Below are 18512 nucleotides of genomic sequence, written 5' to 3'. Positions count from 1 at the left end.
CAGTTGGATTAACAGTGAAACAGCCCCCCAGGTCACAGATCAAGTAATTGCTATGCAGGTGTCTGCTAAAACAGGCAAAAGCAGCAGTGGGGAAACCAACTTTTTTACAAAGTCAAAATCAACCACTTAGAAAAATGTCTTTATTTAAAAAGTCCAAGTGAATTCTCATGTTCTTTCAATGTTTATGTTCTAATATAGACAGGAAAAAATAATTTTTACGTATTTCTACATAATAGCTCTAGCAGAAAATTAAGCTGCTGCTGTAGAGGAAAATACATATCTCATTGAAGCAGTTGTATTTGATCAACTGGGTCAATAATTTACAGACGTGATAAAAGATGGAATTCATAATAAAGTGCAGGGAATGAATAAAAAGCTAGTACAGCATTTTAAAAAGTTATTATTTCTATAGATGGACAAGTTCATCATCAATTGATCCTTTAAAGCAGACTCAAAATGAAGCTGCTTACAGATCAAAATCAGATCAGCAATGCTAGGGGATTAGTAGGGTTGGAGAAGTAGAGTTAGCTGATTTTCCTTTTCCAGGTGCTTACAGGGCTTTGGTTTTCCTGGGTCAGCAAAGGAAGGACAGGTGAAGTTGCTCCGAGTTCACAGGCTTTAAAGGGATGGAAGAAACAGAACAAAGATGAAAGGCAGCACACTCCTTGCCAAAGAAGTGAGAACACTCTTTTCCCAGCCTGCCTTCAGCCACTCCAACTAGGCCTCTCCTCTGCTATCCCTCTCAAAAAATCAGAGTGATCCTCTGAGGTAAATTAAGTGAAAGAACATTATTCACTATAAACCAAGTAACTCAAATGCCAACTATTTTAAAGACATCTTTTAAACCTGGTAACGAAATCTACACTTGTTCTGTTTTCCATGTGATTCAGATTACCCTGTCCTGTAAAAGTGTATGCATTTGTTTATTTACAGCACAGCTAGCCTCAGCAAAGCAATGACAGGGTTCACATGGTACATGAAGTCAAGCCGGTACCTAGAGAATCAAAGCTTTCATTAGAAACTTAGTGCTACCAAAGGAAAGGAGAGCAATCATTTCCCATGTGTAGATAACTTGATTCTGCATTGCATACAAAAAGAGAACAGATTGGGTAAACGAGACCAAGTGAATGATGCCCTGAGTTTGCAGGGCATAACTGAGCAAAAGACAGTACCAGAATAATCCTAAAAATGAGAAGATTTTGATGTTGATGTAAGAAAATTATTTTTTTAATGAATTGTATTTCAAACTAAATGTTAATTAAAACTTGAAGTATGTTTGACTTCAAATAAGGATATATTTGACATTTCAGTTATCCTGGTACCATATACTAAAAATTTCACATGCAACAGTGTATTATTGTGTGTAGGTATATATGCATGCATATTTTAAGGCTTCCATGTTTTGGGAAAAAAGCCCGAACAACCTATACAAACAACTGCTTGTATTTTACCTTTTTAAAGTAGATGTTACCTTCATCTTGAAATTTCATCTTTCTAAAGCAAGCAAACATAACTTCATTTCCTTGGTGGGTATTTAATTTATACAGCTACATGTATTCAGTGAAAAGGAAATTGGAGCTGTCTAATAAAAAGTCCAGAACCATGCCTTTTGATATCATGTCTAGAAAAAGGTGCTTTATGTAAACTTGGAAGCAGTGAAAAAGTAAAAACATATAAGATTTCCACCATCACTTACTAAACCTTTTGGTATAGCACTTTAATTTTTATCTTTTGCAATTTACCTGTTGAATAAAGGTCATGTTCAACAGACAGCTACATAAGAATAATTCAGAAAATCGAGTGATCATCTATATAATATATTGGAAGGCATTCATTCTAAATCTAAATAGATGACAAGGAAACAGCAGCTTGATTCATACTGTGCTCTTATTTTGAGCTAAAGCTTTCAAGTGTTAACACTGAACCTAAAGGTACCGCTTTTAGACTCTTATGGTCTAACTACAGAGAACTGTAACTATCCCAGGAATACTAGGAGAGACAAAAGCAGCAAAAGCAACAAAAATAATTCCTGATACTTTTGTCCTGATACTTCCATGACAAGGATTATGCAGTCTGCGTAAGACTGGAAGAACAAGTTTGTTTTTCAATATCATTGTTTTATGAAGGCAAATATACTTCTAATTCAATTTTTTCTTTTAGGAGTCATTGCTGTATATTCCTCAATAGCTACTGAAAACTGAAATTGACAATTCTGAAAAAAAAAAAAAAAAACCAAAAAAAACCCCCACCATTTATTTTCTAGAATTATTATAAAACTCAGATACTCCCCAACCTTTCATGAAAAATACATTTTAATACCATGAATAAAGGGTTGGAATCTCAGTATATCTGAGACAATAAATAACAGCCCTCTGAGATTACTGTACAAAAGCCAAATAGTCCACACAAAAACCAAACCCAGGAACTGGAAATAAAATTTTAAATAGCCACATGGCCTAGATTGTAAATTTAAAAAAAAAATACCAAACCAATAAAAACATCTTACAACTGAATTTTGTGTGCGTGTACATCTGTAAACAAAATACATATATAGACACAAAGTAAAAAGAGGAAGACACCTCTCTCTGAGGACACTTTATACACAAAGTTGAGTCATATCTGTGAATTTAGAATTTAAGAATCTGGAAGATGATCATACTTGGATAACAGTATACACTGCAAGACAGCATTTTCACATTATTTATCTCAGCACCAGAAAGAGGGGCATATGTTTATATTCGAACCTTGGTCCAGTTCACAGTATCTAGAAACAAGTTTGCAAAGCCATTACAGAAATAATTAACTTGAAGTACTGGCTGAACCTGAAGGTCACCAGAAGGGTGGCAAGCACAGGGAAGGGGAGAGAAGTGGCCACTGATTGATTCAGTTCATTATAAACTGCTTACTGAGCTCATTGGAGACTCACTAGTGCAAACAAGTGATCCGATCAGACCGCTCAGAAGACTGGACAGCAGTTCCTAACTCCTAAAATGTGACAAGAGGCACCTGCCTAAAAAAATATTGCATATACATTTAAAATAAACATGCTCGGTGTGGCCTTCCTGGGAAATGGCCTAATTGCTAGTGGGGGCACCAACTAACAGCACAACTGGTCTGCCAAGAACTTTTAACTAATTAGCTAACATTTAAGATTTCAGCTAAACCCAGCAGGTTAAAAAAAAAAAACATAGATGGTGGAGTTCAAATTAATTCCATGAGTATCTCAACTGAATGATACTAGGGAGCCAGAGACAGAAAAAGTGTCACTGTGTTCATGCAGCTGTGCAAATCCTCCTTTAAAGAAAATGAAAAAAATTTGCCCCACAGTCCACAGGATGTAGAAACAAATCAAAAACTCTAACAACTTTGGAACACATATTTTAATCACCTTTCTTTAAAAAAAATGCCTTTCAGAATTATTTCACTGTTTGTTTTTTTTAAATATAAAGCATCAACACACTTTTTAAAGTACATCTTTGTAAATCATCCAAATTCCCGATAAAAATACATCTATAACAACTCTGGCCAAACAATTAGACCTTCAAGAGACATTTAACAAATAAAAATAATAAAATTTTAACATTGCTATTTCCAATATTTTTTAAAGTTGAAGTACACTAAAACTGTAAAACCTGATTCTTTTCAGACCTTCTATTGCTTTAAATGTCTGGGAATATTTCTTAAAATATTTTCTAACTGTAGAATAGTTTCACTTCCAATCTGAATTCCTAACAATGTTATTAACTCAGAGAGAGGTAGAAATGCTACCTCAAGCTTACTGGTAGTTTCCAAATGTAGTCTTGTTTGGGTCTGGTTTTAACGGTTTGGGGGTTTTTTTTGGTTTTTAACTTTCAGCAAAAATAACACTTAAAGGCCAGGTAAGCAAATGTATACCTACCTGTATGGACAACATATTGAGAGACAGGATTACAGCTTCTATATGAATCTTGAATTACAAGGATGCACTTCTCAAGATACAGAAGAAAGGCCTGGTCTTCTTACTTTTTCTTGAATGTCTTAAAATAATACAAACCTGATGCAAATCCAGGAGCATTATAGTAGCATTATGCTAAATTCTGTTGTGGAACACAGCTTAAATACACCCTATGTCAGTGAGCAAGTCTCACAGAAAACATACAGCTGGCTGAATAGGTATGAACAGCCAGTATCCAGCCACCCCTCAATCACTCCCTCATGGACCCTCACACTGTTACACTCACTTTTAAACACGTAATTCAAAACCCAGATAAATGTAATAATAAAAAGCCACAACTTCATGGTTTTGCAAATCTATATTGTAATCCCTTCAAGCGTTTGGTGGAGAGTGTTAAAATGTGTGTAATGTGAGGCAGGCTGCTGGTAGGCCTCGCCAGGCATGGAGGAGCCCTGCCTGCCCGGGCAGGGGCCCCTCACACAGCACCTGCTCTGCACCACAGGGGATGCTGCTCATGCCCGTGAGAGAAAACCAGCAGGTAACTTTCCTCAGCCTCCTTTCTCCACAGCTGAGGTACTACAGCAGTTGTCTCTTCTGAATCTATGATTTATAAAAGGAAATGAAGGTACCAAATTCAGTATTGAAGCCAAAACTGTAGAAATTCAAGCAGGCCTAGAATCCTTTCTCCTGCATGATTTTAAGACCAAAGGACAAGAAATCAAATGACATGAAAAACAATAAAGTCAAACTCACAGGGATATCTTATTCAGGCACTCTGCAAAATGCCATCGCACATGGTCAGTCACTGCTGTGCCTCAACCTTCTGCCTCTGAATATTTAGAACTGGATAGAGACCAGCACAAGAAAGACAGGCGTCTGTGACAGCATTTAAATTTAAATCAAATCATGACAAAACTCAGGCACTTTTAAGGTTATGCTGCATTGCAAAATCCAGAAGATTTTCACTCACATCTTGCTCTTTTGAAAAAAGAATGCTGCAGCACTTTCTAAAAAGGAATGCCCCCCTATGAGCAGTATCATCAGCTAGTAGCTGTGCAAAGTACCAAGTTAAATCAGACCAATTAGGGTTATTTGGCATAATGAGACAATTACTTATCCTGAAATACACGAGTGATGATTTTAAGACAGCTAATATCAACAAGAGACCTGAGGTCAACTTATGATTTCCTCTTGCGGAACACAAAACCCAAGAATTTCTGATAGCTAGAGATGTTTAAAAAAAGAACAACAAAAAATAGTTGAGAAACAAATGGCCAGAAGATTTTAAGCAAATGGAAGGAGACATTTATTTTCAATTTTCATCAGTATAATCCAGATTTCAGCACATATCTTTTTTTCTAAATAATTAACTAGTTTGCAAAGCCTTTTTTACGTCCTTCAATATGCAACAGCTCTTGCAGATAGCATCAAATCCAGCTTGACTCTCCCTCGTGAAGCTCTTATGAAAGGCATCTTGGACTGACACACATCTTTGCTTCGAAAGTGTCAAATACTCCCAAAGCTATCAAAGTAGTAAAACAAACAAAAAATCTTCCTATGTAAACAGCACTTTCTATCATTTCTAAATACTGTACCTATATAAAAAACATATTTATGATTATGAAGCCAACATTCCATAACATACCAACACACCCCTGAAGTTTGCACATAGCTGGCTGTTCCCAGCCTTCACTGCAACTCGTATGCCCAAGGAAGCACACTAAGTAGAATCCCATCTGTCTTCCTTCTCAGTATGCAGGAGCACAAAAGAAACAGTGTAGATAACAGTATCTGGTTAGTCTTAGCCCCCATGTGTTCCAAGAAACCTTTGAAAGAAGCCAGCTCTAGAAATATTTGTATGTAGGCGGCCAGCTAAACTTAATCATGCAAAGATGGAACAGGAAAAATTCCTACTTGCAGCATCTGAAAAGCAACTAAGCCTCCATATTTTGCCACATCCATATAGAGGGAAAGGCATTTGAGAGGTGGCAGAGCAGTGTTTAAGTGAAAATAAACAGTGAGTGAAGAAAGTAAAGTAGAAAACACAAAGAAAGCCATATACAGAAACATATGGCCTATTTAAAAAAAAACCAAACCAAAAAACCAACAAACCACAGAAAAACTCCCAAACAAACCAGCACCCGAGAAAAAAAATAGAAGTGGAGCCTGGCATTGCCAGGAGGAATACAGGGCAAAAATTTCAGCAGGAATGAAATGAAGAAAAACAAGAAGTATTTTTAAAGTGCATACCAAATGTTATTTTCATGATGAACTCCATGAACAAGTGTTCATTTTGACGTTTGCAGCATATTGTTCAAAAGTGAAGGTTGAGTATGAAAAATGTCTCATTGCAGCTGCAGAGGACATACTGTAACTCCAGCTGACAACACTATGCTTGGAATGCTTTCCTGTAGCAAGTCTCCAAGCATTTGTGGTGATTTACAGAATTGTCATCAAGGTGAACACTTGGGATTGAGTTACACTGGTTGAGAAGAAGAGGTAACAGCAGCATGGAGGCAGGAGGAGGGAGATGGAAGACCATGCTGCTGCCCACTTTCCTCAGCTAACAAGACATGATCCCACCAAGCAGCTTACCATCCCTCCTGCCTTATGCCAAAAGCAGCATTGCTATATTTGGGTATGGTAGCATCAAAAATAATGATTTTACCTGTTGATTTCTATTTCAGCAGAAGTTATGAGTATGGACCTAACGGGCTTGTTTTTCTCCAACAGCCACATGCTCAAATTTGTATCAGAAAAATTTAAACCAAGATCAATTCTTTTCCTGTGTTAAACAGATCTTAGCACATACATAACTACTACATCACAGAACTTATCTTACTTGTAATTATATTATGTAATAATATTGTAAGCAGACCTCTCTGTAAAGCAACATTACTATCACAGTGCAGCTTCTAGCATCACTCAGTAGTACTGAGCTTAGTCTGACCCCTACTTACATAACAGCAATCTGCACTTCATAGCAGTTGTTTACATGTTCAGTCCACTTTGAATTTCCTTGAAATCACTTCCAAAAGAAAAGTCCTACTCTTTACTCAAATTTGATAAGTAGCACCTCATCTGTAATAAAGAGGTTTCAAATAATTCCTTTTATATACTTTTTTCCTGTCATATCCGCTGTTTATAGAAAAACCCCACATTTCTGTGTCTTAGTATCTGAACTGTATCCAAAGAATTCACTTTCATCAATGCACAGCAGCCCTAAGTGTCTAGAGATACCATGGCTACATCTACATGCATTTCAGAAGAATTCAAACATCTTTTATCATGCCTCAGTCAGGGATAACACTAGAAAAACACACACAGATTAGGATCATTTGCACTGAAATGACGCAGTTTAGGATAGCCAACAAAAGACACGGCTTTAAGGAAGGATAAGTAGGTCATAAACTGCTTTAGTGTCATTAGAAAGTCTACTGTATGTGCCAAAATAGGGTCAAACTCACAACAGAGAAAGCCACTCAGGTAAAAGCTGAAAGAAAAAAAATTGAGATGCACAGAAGTGACAATCTATACCACAACCTTGTTTTCTCCTAGAAAACAATGCTCAAAACCAACTTCACTGCAAATTAAATTATTTTTATATCAGATAACTGAATAAATATTATATTCAGTGGTCAACAGCACTAACAATTCCACGTATTCCACAGTCTACAAAGAATCTTTCATACAGCAATTTTGAACTGGTTGATTTGAACTGGCCATGCTCACCCAAGCACTTCTGCAATTCAGAACTTGGTCGCTCATGTATCAATCTAGAGCTGTTCTCCCACATTCTAGGCCTACCTAGAAAACAGGAACTTACTGGTGGCAATGGGCAGCTACAAGCTACCAGCCAGGAAGGACCTTAGTGTTGCTTCTTGTGAGTCTATCCAAGCTCACAGGTTTCCCTATCGATCATTCTTTTGTATGTGTTCTCCTCCGTATGTATCACATTGAACTTAAGAATTCAGATGTAAGGCATCTACTCTAAATTGTTCTCAGGATACAAATAAAATCAATGTTTTGTGACAAACAAGTAAGATCTCTCCCATTTCACTTCTCAAAGCAGGATGGGTTTTTTAGATACCAACTCTGCTTTCAATTTCTTTTTCAGCCAAAAATTAAGAGTGCTCTGAGCATTACAATCAGCATCAGTCCTTTGACTTTTAATTAGATTGAATGAACTGCTAAAAAAGAAAAAAAGATATTTTCCATTAAATTGTGTTCCTGAGGAAGGTATCTCTGAACTTAGTTTCTATTACATTTACCCTTAGAAGAACAGGAACACTTACTAACTACTAATACACTAACTAAAAATATTTAGGGTCACAAGTAGAGATGCACACAGTAATCCAATCTCAAAGAAGGCAGCTATAGAGGACACACTTTGTGCATTCTAAAGTGACCAGCTCTCCTTGACTCCCTCAGCTGAACAAACAGGTATGAAAATTGTTTAAGTCCTACAGTTTCCTCTAGCCCATCAACTATATTTTACTGTGTATTTCTGTCAGCTGGGTTTTATCCACGCATCAGATCACAGCTACACAGTAGAAAAGATTACCACATAATGACATGATTTTAAAAAGGGAACTTTACCATCAACCTTAACAACTTCATTAGCATTTCATTATTCTTAGGACATACATATATGCAGCAAAAACATGCTAGAAATAGGACACTACCACAGTTCGTCTTCATAAAAGAAAATGCCAACTGATACTACTTCACTGATTTCCCAGTCTGTCCATTATTTTATCTAATAGAATTTAGCTTTATCATTCCAGATAACCAACACAGGTTTGAAGAAGGAGGAACTGTTATGTTGCACAGAGCATCACACTTTTGACGGGGGGGGAGGACACTAGGGGACGCATGGTTTTTTTTCCCAATCTATTCTTCCAGAAAGAAGGCTGCAAATGGAAATGAACTGAAACAATCTTCTAAAGCCTGCAGGGACCTTTTCACAGCTCTCAAAACAAACACTGCATCTTTACCAGTATCAACTTGTAAGAGTCAGTCATTCTTCTAGAAGAGTTGTTTTTCTTTGGCCGGGAATATATCTTCTTTCCCTGTTTTTGTCACATGGCTTGTTTTATCCTTCTGAAGTCCTCTTCTCATTTTCTCAGTGGGTTGTATCAATTTTCATCTTTGATTGCTTTTGCTTTTAATTATACACCTCCAGATAACATTTCCTAGTATTTAAATAAACATTTTGGATCCTGACAAAAACATCCCTTCACCTTGTAGCATCTCTGTAAGACCCAAAGCCCATATCAGTTTGCATAATCAGTTTAATGTGGTTTGCCTTACCTTACCACAAGCTTTTATCTTGTCATTCAAAAATCCAAATTTCTGATTATTCTCCAAAAATCCATTCCTAATAATATCACGACGTACTCACTTAATTAAAACCATAACTGGGAACCAAGCTGAAGGAAATAGGATCCATCCCTGACATTTTCATTAGTGGTCTTTGCCTAAGTAATGTTTTGCTCTTTAGGATTAAAATGGGTTACAGCAAGAATTTTGATTAAAAACCCTCCAATAAGTAAGAAACAGCTTCAGATGATCAAGTTACTAAAACTTAGATAGAAAACAGATTAAAAACAACTGCTTTGAAACATACTTTCTGGCACCAACACCCTCAGGCATCATGAAAGAACACTGAACGGTACCAAGTGGTTCAGGCATATGAGGTGGGAGATGAAGCATGGGATTCCACCACTGAACAGGCCCTACTCAGCCAGGCTTCTTGATCAGAAGTACCAGATATGTCTGAAAAGCAGCTTAGACTTTTTTTTTTACCTGCATATCTATGCCAAGTGCTGCTGGCAAGCCAGGTCAGCTCAGCGACCCAAAAAAGAATAAACCCTTCAAACCCCCCCCAAAGGCTATTCTTACACTTACAGTTCCTACATTGCTGTGTGATCATTAGATAATGCAAGAGGGAAGGCGGAGGAGAGCAAACCAAGGGCAGAAGTGAGTATCTGCCTGTTTCTGCAATAGTCTCAAGTTAGATCACTTTAATCATGTTGTCAAACTCCAGTGAATTCTCTTGACTAGCTGTTGCCAGATGAGTATTGGTCCTGTACCACAGGCAGGAATCACTACCAGGCAGCACCCCTGGCAGTTCCCCCAAGGCAATGAGAGCTGTAAGAAACCACCTATCACTGAACATCTAGGTATCCAACTACAGGTTTGCATGATTGTCTCAGAGTCTATCAGACAAGGATCACTCATTTAGTCTTAATGGACTGTTACTAAAATAGGGAGATCCTGGGACAATGGTTTGCCAAGGCTTCAGCAAACGAGTTTGGCTGGGTTCACTTTCAGGTGTCTGGAGTCTGGAAGAAAGATGGGCGTCAGCAGCAAGCCTGTGGTTACACACAAGCCTTTTAAAGCCTGCTTTAAATATTAGGGGAGGGAGGGAATATTCAACATAGGAAACTTTGGGCAGAAAGGAAAGTGGGTTAGCTGTGTTTTACAGCAGCAGACTTGGTCAAACTACTATTCCCTTCTGAAATAAACTGAGGAGACTCTGAACTTGAAACTTTTTTCTGTTTCTGAATCATATGCTCCGGCCTTTAAAACCTTTTAAATAAAGAAGGTGTATTTTGAAACTATGTTGAGTCTTAGCATTTGTATGGGTATCAAACTATGTGTACCAAACATGCCTATTAAACATAAAAGCTACCATACAGTTAGTCCAAGTTTCCAGTTAACATGTAGCCCACCTCCAGACATAAGACTTCAGGGAGAATAAAACCAGAGCAAATACATGCTACTTTTCTTATAATACCTTTCCAACTACCTTCATGGACTTTCTCAATCAGATCCCACTTGCACGTATGTATTCTGCATTTGTATTTTTTTAATGTATCCACCCTCCATGGATTTCTCATCCCTTGAGCCCATGAGGAATTTTAGTATCTACACCAACATTTGTCAAACTGTTGTAATACCTACTACATGAAAGTATGAAAACGTTATTCTTCCCTCAGCAGACATCTCTCTCCTGCTTCGGTTTTTGGGATTTTTTTGCAACAAAACTGTAACTGTCACTGACTTCTACGTTAGTTTTGAAAAATACTTTTCTTACACTTGGAAGATGCATCTTTCGTTCTAGGTGAAATGAAAAAGCATTCCTATTTAAGTAGTATAACTGCATAGTAGCCTCTGAACAGTTGCAAACAAGGTTCAAAATACATCAACTACACACTCACAGCTAGGCATCCTACAAAGCCCACAAGAAAATAATTTTAAACACAGACTTTAATTATTAAACAAAAGAGAAATTTCTACTACTTCAGATTTATTTTAATCTGGTGCAAAACAAAGCAGAGAGAAATAAAAAAGTAAGCATTTTAAAATTGTTTCTTAAATACCACTTCGCAATATTTTCCCCTCCCCATTACTTTTTTCTGCATTAAAAAAAAGTTATTTGTTTATTCCCTGATACCGAAATAATATACAAATTTTTCAATCGTAGAAGAGATCTATCAGATAAAATAATTCATTATACACAAGAAAACAGTCTTACAAAGGTAAATTTAAGGGTCCTACCCATAAAATACCATCTAAAAGAATGCACACAAAATTTCTGTTCAAGTCCTCCTGCATTAAAAGTTTCTCTTCACCAAACTATAGTTTTACAAAGCATTTCATGCTGACTTCTTACTTCTTAATTCATACTAACACATTAGCAAAAAATAGGCTTGTTTGGGTAAAGCTTTCTGTGTATGAAAAGAATGGAGACGAACAGAAAAGAGAACATACTATACAAAATCCACACGTTATGGCAATGTTGAAGAATTTTAATTTAAAACATGTTCATATTACAATTACTTGTAAGGTAATTTACATTATTATAAACTAGATGAACTGCAATCTAAGTAGGCAATTCTAAAATTAAAGTATTCAAAGAATTTCCAGTAAGCTGAAACACTCCCAGCATTTACAGATGTTGGAAACAACAGGAGCAGTTGCCTTCCATGCCAGAGATTTTACTTTTACAGCACAACTCCCCTTTTGCAAGCAGCTGACACTTTGTTACACATTCAACTATGTTGTCTTACAGTATTTCACTTGGAGTGGCCTTATATAAGGCTAACATTCCCTAAAGTGGAAGATGCATTTTTTTAGAAGAGGAAGTATATTCAAGAGAAGATGGCTGTTCTGAAGGAGCAGAAAACTGAAAGGGCACAGGAGATACTACTGGGAGATGCTGTCACAGGACTGGTGAACACAGTGGAGGATAAGAGGGACAGGGAATACACCTGCAATGACAAGCCCCCTCACCAGACAGTACTGTTACAGAGCAAAATAAAACCCCAACAAGTCGGGGGCCATGCTACAAAAATTCACTCAGCCCATTAGCAATTAGCATGGGACCAATGCCAAAACATGGCTGACCTGATGGCTCCCTGAGATAGCCATAGTTTTTTTCAGAGAAGCTCCCTACCACCTACATATTCTGTACTTCTTACAGATCTCCAGCACATGGGTGCACTCATTCAGCAACATCAGAGTAGCAGCAGGGACTACACTTAAGAGTAATGTGTACATTACAGCACACATACATACCTTATAGCAGCTGTCTTGTACCTAAAGGGGCCTACAAGAGAGCTGTAGAGGAACTTTTAGCAAGGGCATGTAGCAACAGGAAAAGGGGGAATGGTTTCAAACTGAAAGAAGGAAGGTTTTGATCAGATATTAAGAAGAAATTCTGTGAGTGCCATGTACAGGGCAACCAAGGGATCAGGCCCACCCAGCATGGGTTTAGGAAAGGCAGGTCCTGCTTGACCAACTGATCTCCCTTCTATGACCAGATGACCCATCAACTGGATGAGAAAAGCTGGGTTTAGGAAAGGCAGGTCCTGCTTGACCAACTGATCTCCCTTCTATGACCAGATGACCCATCAACTGGATGAGAAAAGCTGGGGATGTTGTCTACCAGGACTTCAGAAAAGCTTTTGACACTGTCTCTCTCAGCATTCTCCTGGAGAAACTGGCTGCTCACAGCCTGGACAGGTACACTGTTTGCTGGGTAAAAAACCGCCTGGATGGACACAGCCAGAGAGCGGTGATGAATGGAGTTACATCCAGCTGATGGTTGGTGTTCCCCAGGGCTCTGCATTGGGGCCATTCCTGTTTATTACCTTTATGAATGATCTGGACAGGGATCAACAACACCCTCAGTCAGTTTGCAGATAACACAAAGTCAGGCAGGACTGCTGATCTGCTGGAGGGCAGGAAGGCTCTGCAGGGGGACCTAGAGAGGCTGGATCAATGGGCCAAAGCCAACTGGATAAAGCACAACAAGGTCAAATGCTGGGTCCTGCACTTGGGTGACAACAACCCCATGCAGCACTTCAAGCTTGGAGAACAGTGGCTGTAAAGTGCTCAAGGGATAAAGTAGCTGAGGGTGCTGGTCAGCAGTGGCTGAACATGAGCCAGCGAGTGCCCAGGTGGCCAAGAAGGCCAGTGGCATCCTGGCCAGTATCAGCAATAGTGCGGCCAGCAAGACCAGGGCAATGATTGTTCCCCTGTACTGGGCACTGGTGAGGCCACACCTCGAATCCTGTGTCTGGTTCCGGGCCCTTCACTGCAAGAAGGGCATTGAGGTGTTGAAGAATGCCCAGAGAAGGGCAACCAGGCTGGGGAAGGGTCTGGAACACAAGTCCTACAAGGAGTGGCTGAGGGAGCTGGGGTTGTTCAGCCTGGAGAAAAGGAGGCTCGGGAGAGACCTCTCTCCAACTACCTGAAAAAAGGCTGTAGCCAGCTGGGGGTCAGCCTCTTCTCCCAGGCAACCAGCGACAGGACAAAAGGAAGTGGCCTCAAGCTGAGCCTGGGAGGTTCAGGTTGGACATCAGGAAGAATTTCCTCACTGAAAGGGGTGGTTAAGCATTGGAACAGGCTGCTCAGAGAGGCTGTGGAGTCACCATCACCGGAAGTGTTCAAGAAACAACTGGACACAGCACTTAGTGCTATGGTTTAGTTGTCATGGTGGTCAAAGGATGGACTTGGTGATCTTGGAAGGGTTTTCCAACACAAATGATTTTATGGTGAAACACCAGAACAGGTTGCCCAGAGAAGTTGTAGATGCCTTATTCCTGGAACTGTTCAAGGCCAAGTTGAACAGGACTCTGAATAACGTGATCTAGTTGTAGATTCCCTGCTCAATGCAGAGGGGTTGGACTAGATGACCTATGAAAGGTCCCTGCCAACTCAAATATTCTGTAATTCTAAGATTAGAATTAGAATCTCCTAGCTCAGTTGCTTTCTTATATATAATTTTAGATTTTGAGACATGCAAGCCTGAAATAATCAAAGTATGATATCACATAATATTTATTAATTTAAAAATATGAATTGTAAAATTACAAATTGTAAACAAATTCTACATATTAACTAATTTTGCATATTTGTATGATTTAAAAGAGTTGTGCTATTTCAGTAAGTAAATTCCAACTACTTACATCTGAAGGAAGCCCTAAGAAGACTTAAGATGGCAGCAGAAGAAGCAGAAATAAGATTGCAAAGTCTCCAGTTTGAGAAGCACTACAAAGCTGTGCATGCAGCAGGCAGTTCCACAGGAGGACGAGAAAGGGAAGCACAGGTCAGACTCTCCCCACCCCTTTATTAACAAACTTAGGAAACACCAGAACTCATTCCCTGTCTTCTCTCTTGCACAAAAAGAGGTGCTAAAAGTAAAATATATCAGATTCAGTCACAGACACATAAAACACACATTCTCATGCTTCCCAGGAATGCATCCTCACTAAAGCAGATGCTGGATCCAGCACATACGATGGACTAAATTAAAATAAAATTTCTAATCTCTGGTAGCTTATTGTATCATCCTTTCACCTTCCCCCAGTTTTGCTTCAGCTGCAAATTGTGGTTTGTAGAATTCATTTTTGTAAATTATTTGATGCTGAGATCCTGGAGAAGCAGTCTGAAGAAGACCTAAACTCTGTGGGCCTGATCAGATATAAATATTATTCCACTCATGTCAGGTTACCCTTCTCAGCTGTATATGGAAATTTGTTTCAACAGCTTATCTTCAAAACTCCATGCACCTTAGAAACACTGCTCTTCCAACATCTAAGATGTCTCACTTCCCAAAGGACTATACTCCAATAACCTCATTTCTCTAAAGGCTATCTATAGAAAATATGCAGAGTTCTACTCCAATCTGAGAGAATAAAAACCAGATACATCTCAGATATACAAGTCAATAGTGAAAAACTTCTGTGGACAAGGGACATTGCTCTCTCTTTCCTGAACAAGTGCCTATGTTAGCTACAATGCCAAATCAATAACTGAATTTTTTCCTATTGTGGAATATAGGCAGGTGTTTTACCTCCACTAAACTGAAGAAAGGCTTATATTATCTCAGTTTGTAGAGAAATTTTCATCATAATATAGCCAAGAAGTAAACACTTCCAATACTCATGGCAAAGGAGATTACAGCATCAAACATCTGCATAGCATAGAAAGGCAGATTACAAAGTTAGTGGTCATACAGTGCCCCCGTTATACCAAGGATATACAAATCACTTCACTCTGTGAACAACCCAAAAAAAAAAAAAATTCCAGGGAAAATGGTATACTACAGTGTCCAGAATTTTTCATTTCCCTTTAGACTGTGGCAATTAAAACCCTCAAACTCACAGAACAGATAAAATTTTCATTCTTCACCGCTGCAATTAGTACATAATTACATGATAAAATACTACCTTATATTTTATCCAAAGCTTACACTGGATCAGATGTCACAATGAGTCTGGTAAAAGTATTGAAGTTTGTGCTTACCCAGAGAGTTTTAAAGAAGACTTTATTACCTGCTTAACTGCAACAATAGTGTGCTGAAAACATATGTCACACATTTTCTCAAAAGCATCTTCATTTCAGGCTCAAACAGACAACCTCTCAAAAAAATTGATTTTAGCACATCTTCAGTGGCCCTCAACAGACTTCAAGAATAACAAAACCACTCCTGGAATTCAGTAGTGAGTAAGCTTTAACTAATACCGAAACAAGCATCTAGCTTCTATTGTAGGGTTTTGCTCCACAGCCAAAAGAACTATTCAACTGTTCTATACCATAGCTGAAGAACAAACGTTTCAAGGCTGCAAATACAACTGTAAAACTTATCTCCTACACATAGACTTATCCCAGGATAATGTTTCAGACTACTAATAAATATGATTTGGAACTTTGTCCCTGTGCCTTCCCCCATAACAACCTTTCTACAGAAGAAAATAATACAAAGAAATAATCTGACAGTCATAAGCAGTCTTATGTTTTATTTATGTTTGTATCTACCTAATATGCAATGCTAAAATCTAGAAAGAGAAAATGCAACACACAATGTTACGGACGCAGCACACTTAACAACCAACACACAACATAAAAGCATTCTTCCTCACTACACATCCCACAGGCAACTAAAAACATAATTTATGAATACCATCTGCTTCTATTGTCTCTCTAGCAATGTATTAGCAAAATACATAGATTTTAAAAATAGAGGAAAAAGTCTTACTCTGCTATATCAAGATATCCACAGGAAGCAGCTGCATGTAGAGGTATCCAGCCTTCATTATCTGGTTGATTAATATTTGCTCCATTTTCCACCAGAAATTTCACCATATCTACGTTATCATCTATACAAGCCTACAAAGAAAGAAAGAGTTAAGAAGTAAGTTCATATTAAAGCTGTTCTACAATCCTTTGCATCTTTAAGCAACATCTTCAGGAGAAAAGGTATTTTCAGCACTAATGAGGAAGTAGGGTTTCTTTGTTGGGGTCTGACAGCAAGACAGGAAGAATTTGAGAGATAAACAGCAGGTGTTCCAGATTTACAAAACGTTTTAAAGAAATGAGTTCAGACAGTTTAAAAAAGCAAAAAAAAAATTATTTTCTCAGGTAAATGCATTCTGGTTCTCTGAGAAACCCTTTACAATCCCCACTGCAACCTTATTCTCCAGTAAGAAGTGGTTCCTCAGGTCCTCACTTTGTCCCAGGCCCAGCTCAGCCACCTGAGTGGATATTAAAATTGAATAAACAGCCACACCGTGAAGTAGAATTGTGACTAAGAGCTAGGAAAGCACTTTGAAAATGATACCATAATGTGATTTTATCTGTAATGTAGAGGAGACTACACTGTATGAAGGGGATGCTACATAGTATTTCAACATCCCCCTACTGTTTTCCACTGCAGCATATTCTATACCACCATAAATCTTTTAACAGTCTATTATTCACTCCTGTTTCTAAACTTACTTGAGTATCACTTTGGCAATTGCAAAAATATTATCATCTGCCCACATCTCATAATTACCAAGCAAAGAGTGTTGCTCAGATGCAGAACTACTGCCATTCTCCAGACCTCCATCTTGACTGACTCCTATTTTGCCTTTCTTCTCTGTGTTTGAGTATTTTTCTCACAGGGTGCTCAGTAAGTTTTCTTGCCAACTTCCATCCTGCTGCCCTTAAAAGGGCAGAGCAACTGAGAGAAAAGTCCCTCTGCATTTCAGGGCAGCAAGAACTCCAAGCAGCTAGGCCCCACAAGACTGGTATTAATTTTTTAGCTTAATAAATGAACAATACTACATAGCCACAAGGCTGAAATGCAAACCTCTATTCTTGGGCTCCTAAATCCTACTAGAGAAATATGCCTCTAATTAAATGTGATTAAGGTATAAATTTTACTTTTCAGAATACTTCTGGAAAAGCCCCAAAACTACATAATGTTTTACTATGGAAGAAAACAACTCGGATATCCCTATTTAAGCAATTGCACGTTCCAAGATGAATCCTGAAGCTTTCCTCCATTCTGCAATGATGAGGCAACAGCTACACCATGAGGAGAATGTTGCTGCCCAGTGTAACCAGCCAAACAAAACCAGCCACAGACTATCCTTCTTTAACTCCATTTGCTTTAGTTAGGTACAGCTAGACTGCAACTAGACTGCGATACACTGCTTGCATTATTTGTTTTTTGGTTAAAAACAAAACCACATTCTTGAATGAAAACCCTCCTACCTTTTCAGGTATTCTTGAAAACCGCCTTGAAAACTTTTCAGTCATATCTATCCCTAAAATCAGCAGGTCTTTAAAAAAAGTAATTTCTTAACATACTCCAACAATAAAGACTACAAGTTCTTCAAGCATATTTGTCTTCAATTTCTTCCACTTATCATCAGTGTACAATGCTTATACACTTACAGCAAACTCTGAAAGAAGAGAATCACCTCTTTTTGTGGGACATTTTGTTACTTAATAAAAAAGAATCAAAGGCAAGGCATGGTTAATCAGTTTAGGAGGAAAACAAGAAACTCAGATGTTTACACTTAACTGAAACATCAACTATATATAGCAATATATCCAGTTTTTCTGGATATTAGATTTTTCCAACCACTGATGTTCTCTAATAATATTCACCAGCTAATTATAAGGAAAAATAAATTTATATCAGAAGCATTTTAAAAATATAGGTATTTTAATATTAAATTTTAATATGCTGCATGCTTGTTTATCTTAAAATCCCCTAAAATTTGTCATCTGT

The 18512-nt window shown here is 38.1% G+C and overlaps 1 protein-coding gene across 11 annotated transcripts in view; it reads right to left on the bottom strand.

Annotated features, from left to right (window-relative positions):
* PPP1R12A (protein phosphatase 1 regulatory subunit 12A) overlaps positions 1-18512 on the bottom strand; it is a gene marked incomplete at its 3' end in the record, with an annotated part of 113805 nt that overhangs the window by 53442 nt on the left and 41851 nt on the right. For all 11 annotated transcript variants that reach the window (XM_082280706.1, XM_082280707.1, XM_082280700.1 and 8 more), the window contains exon 2: positions 16488-16618. In XM_082280706.1, coding sequence (XP_082136832.1) covers positions 16488-16618 — 131 coding nt within the window. The remainder of the gene's footprint in view (positions 1-16487; positions 16619-18512) is intronic.

Source organism: Coloeus monedula (assembly GCF_965178545.1).
Source record: "Coloeus monedula genome assembly, chromosome: 4".
Classification (NCBI taxonomy): Eukaryota; Metazoa; Chordata; class Aves; order Passeriformes; family Corvidae; genus Coloeus; species Coloeus monedula.
This window is presented reverse-complemented; position numbering and strand designations above follow the sequence as displayed.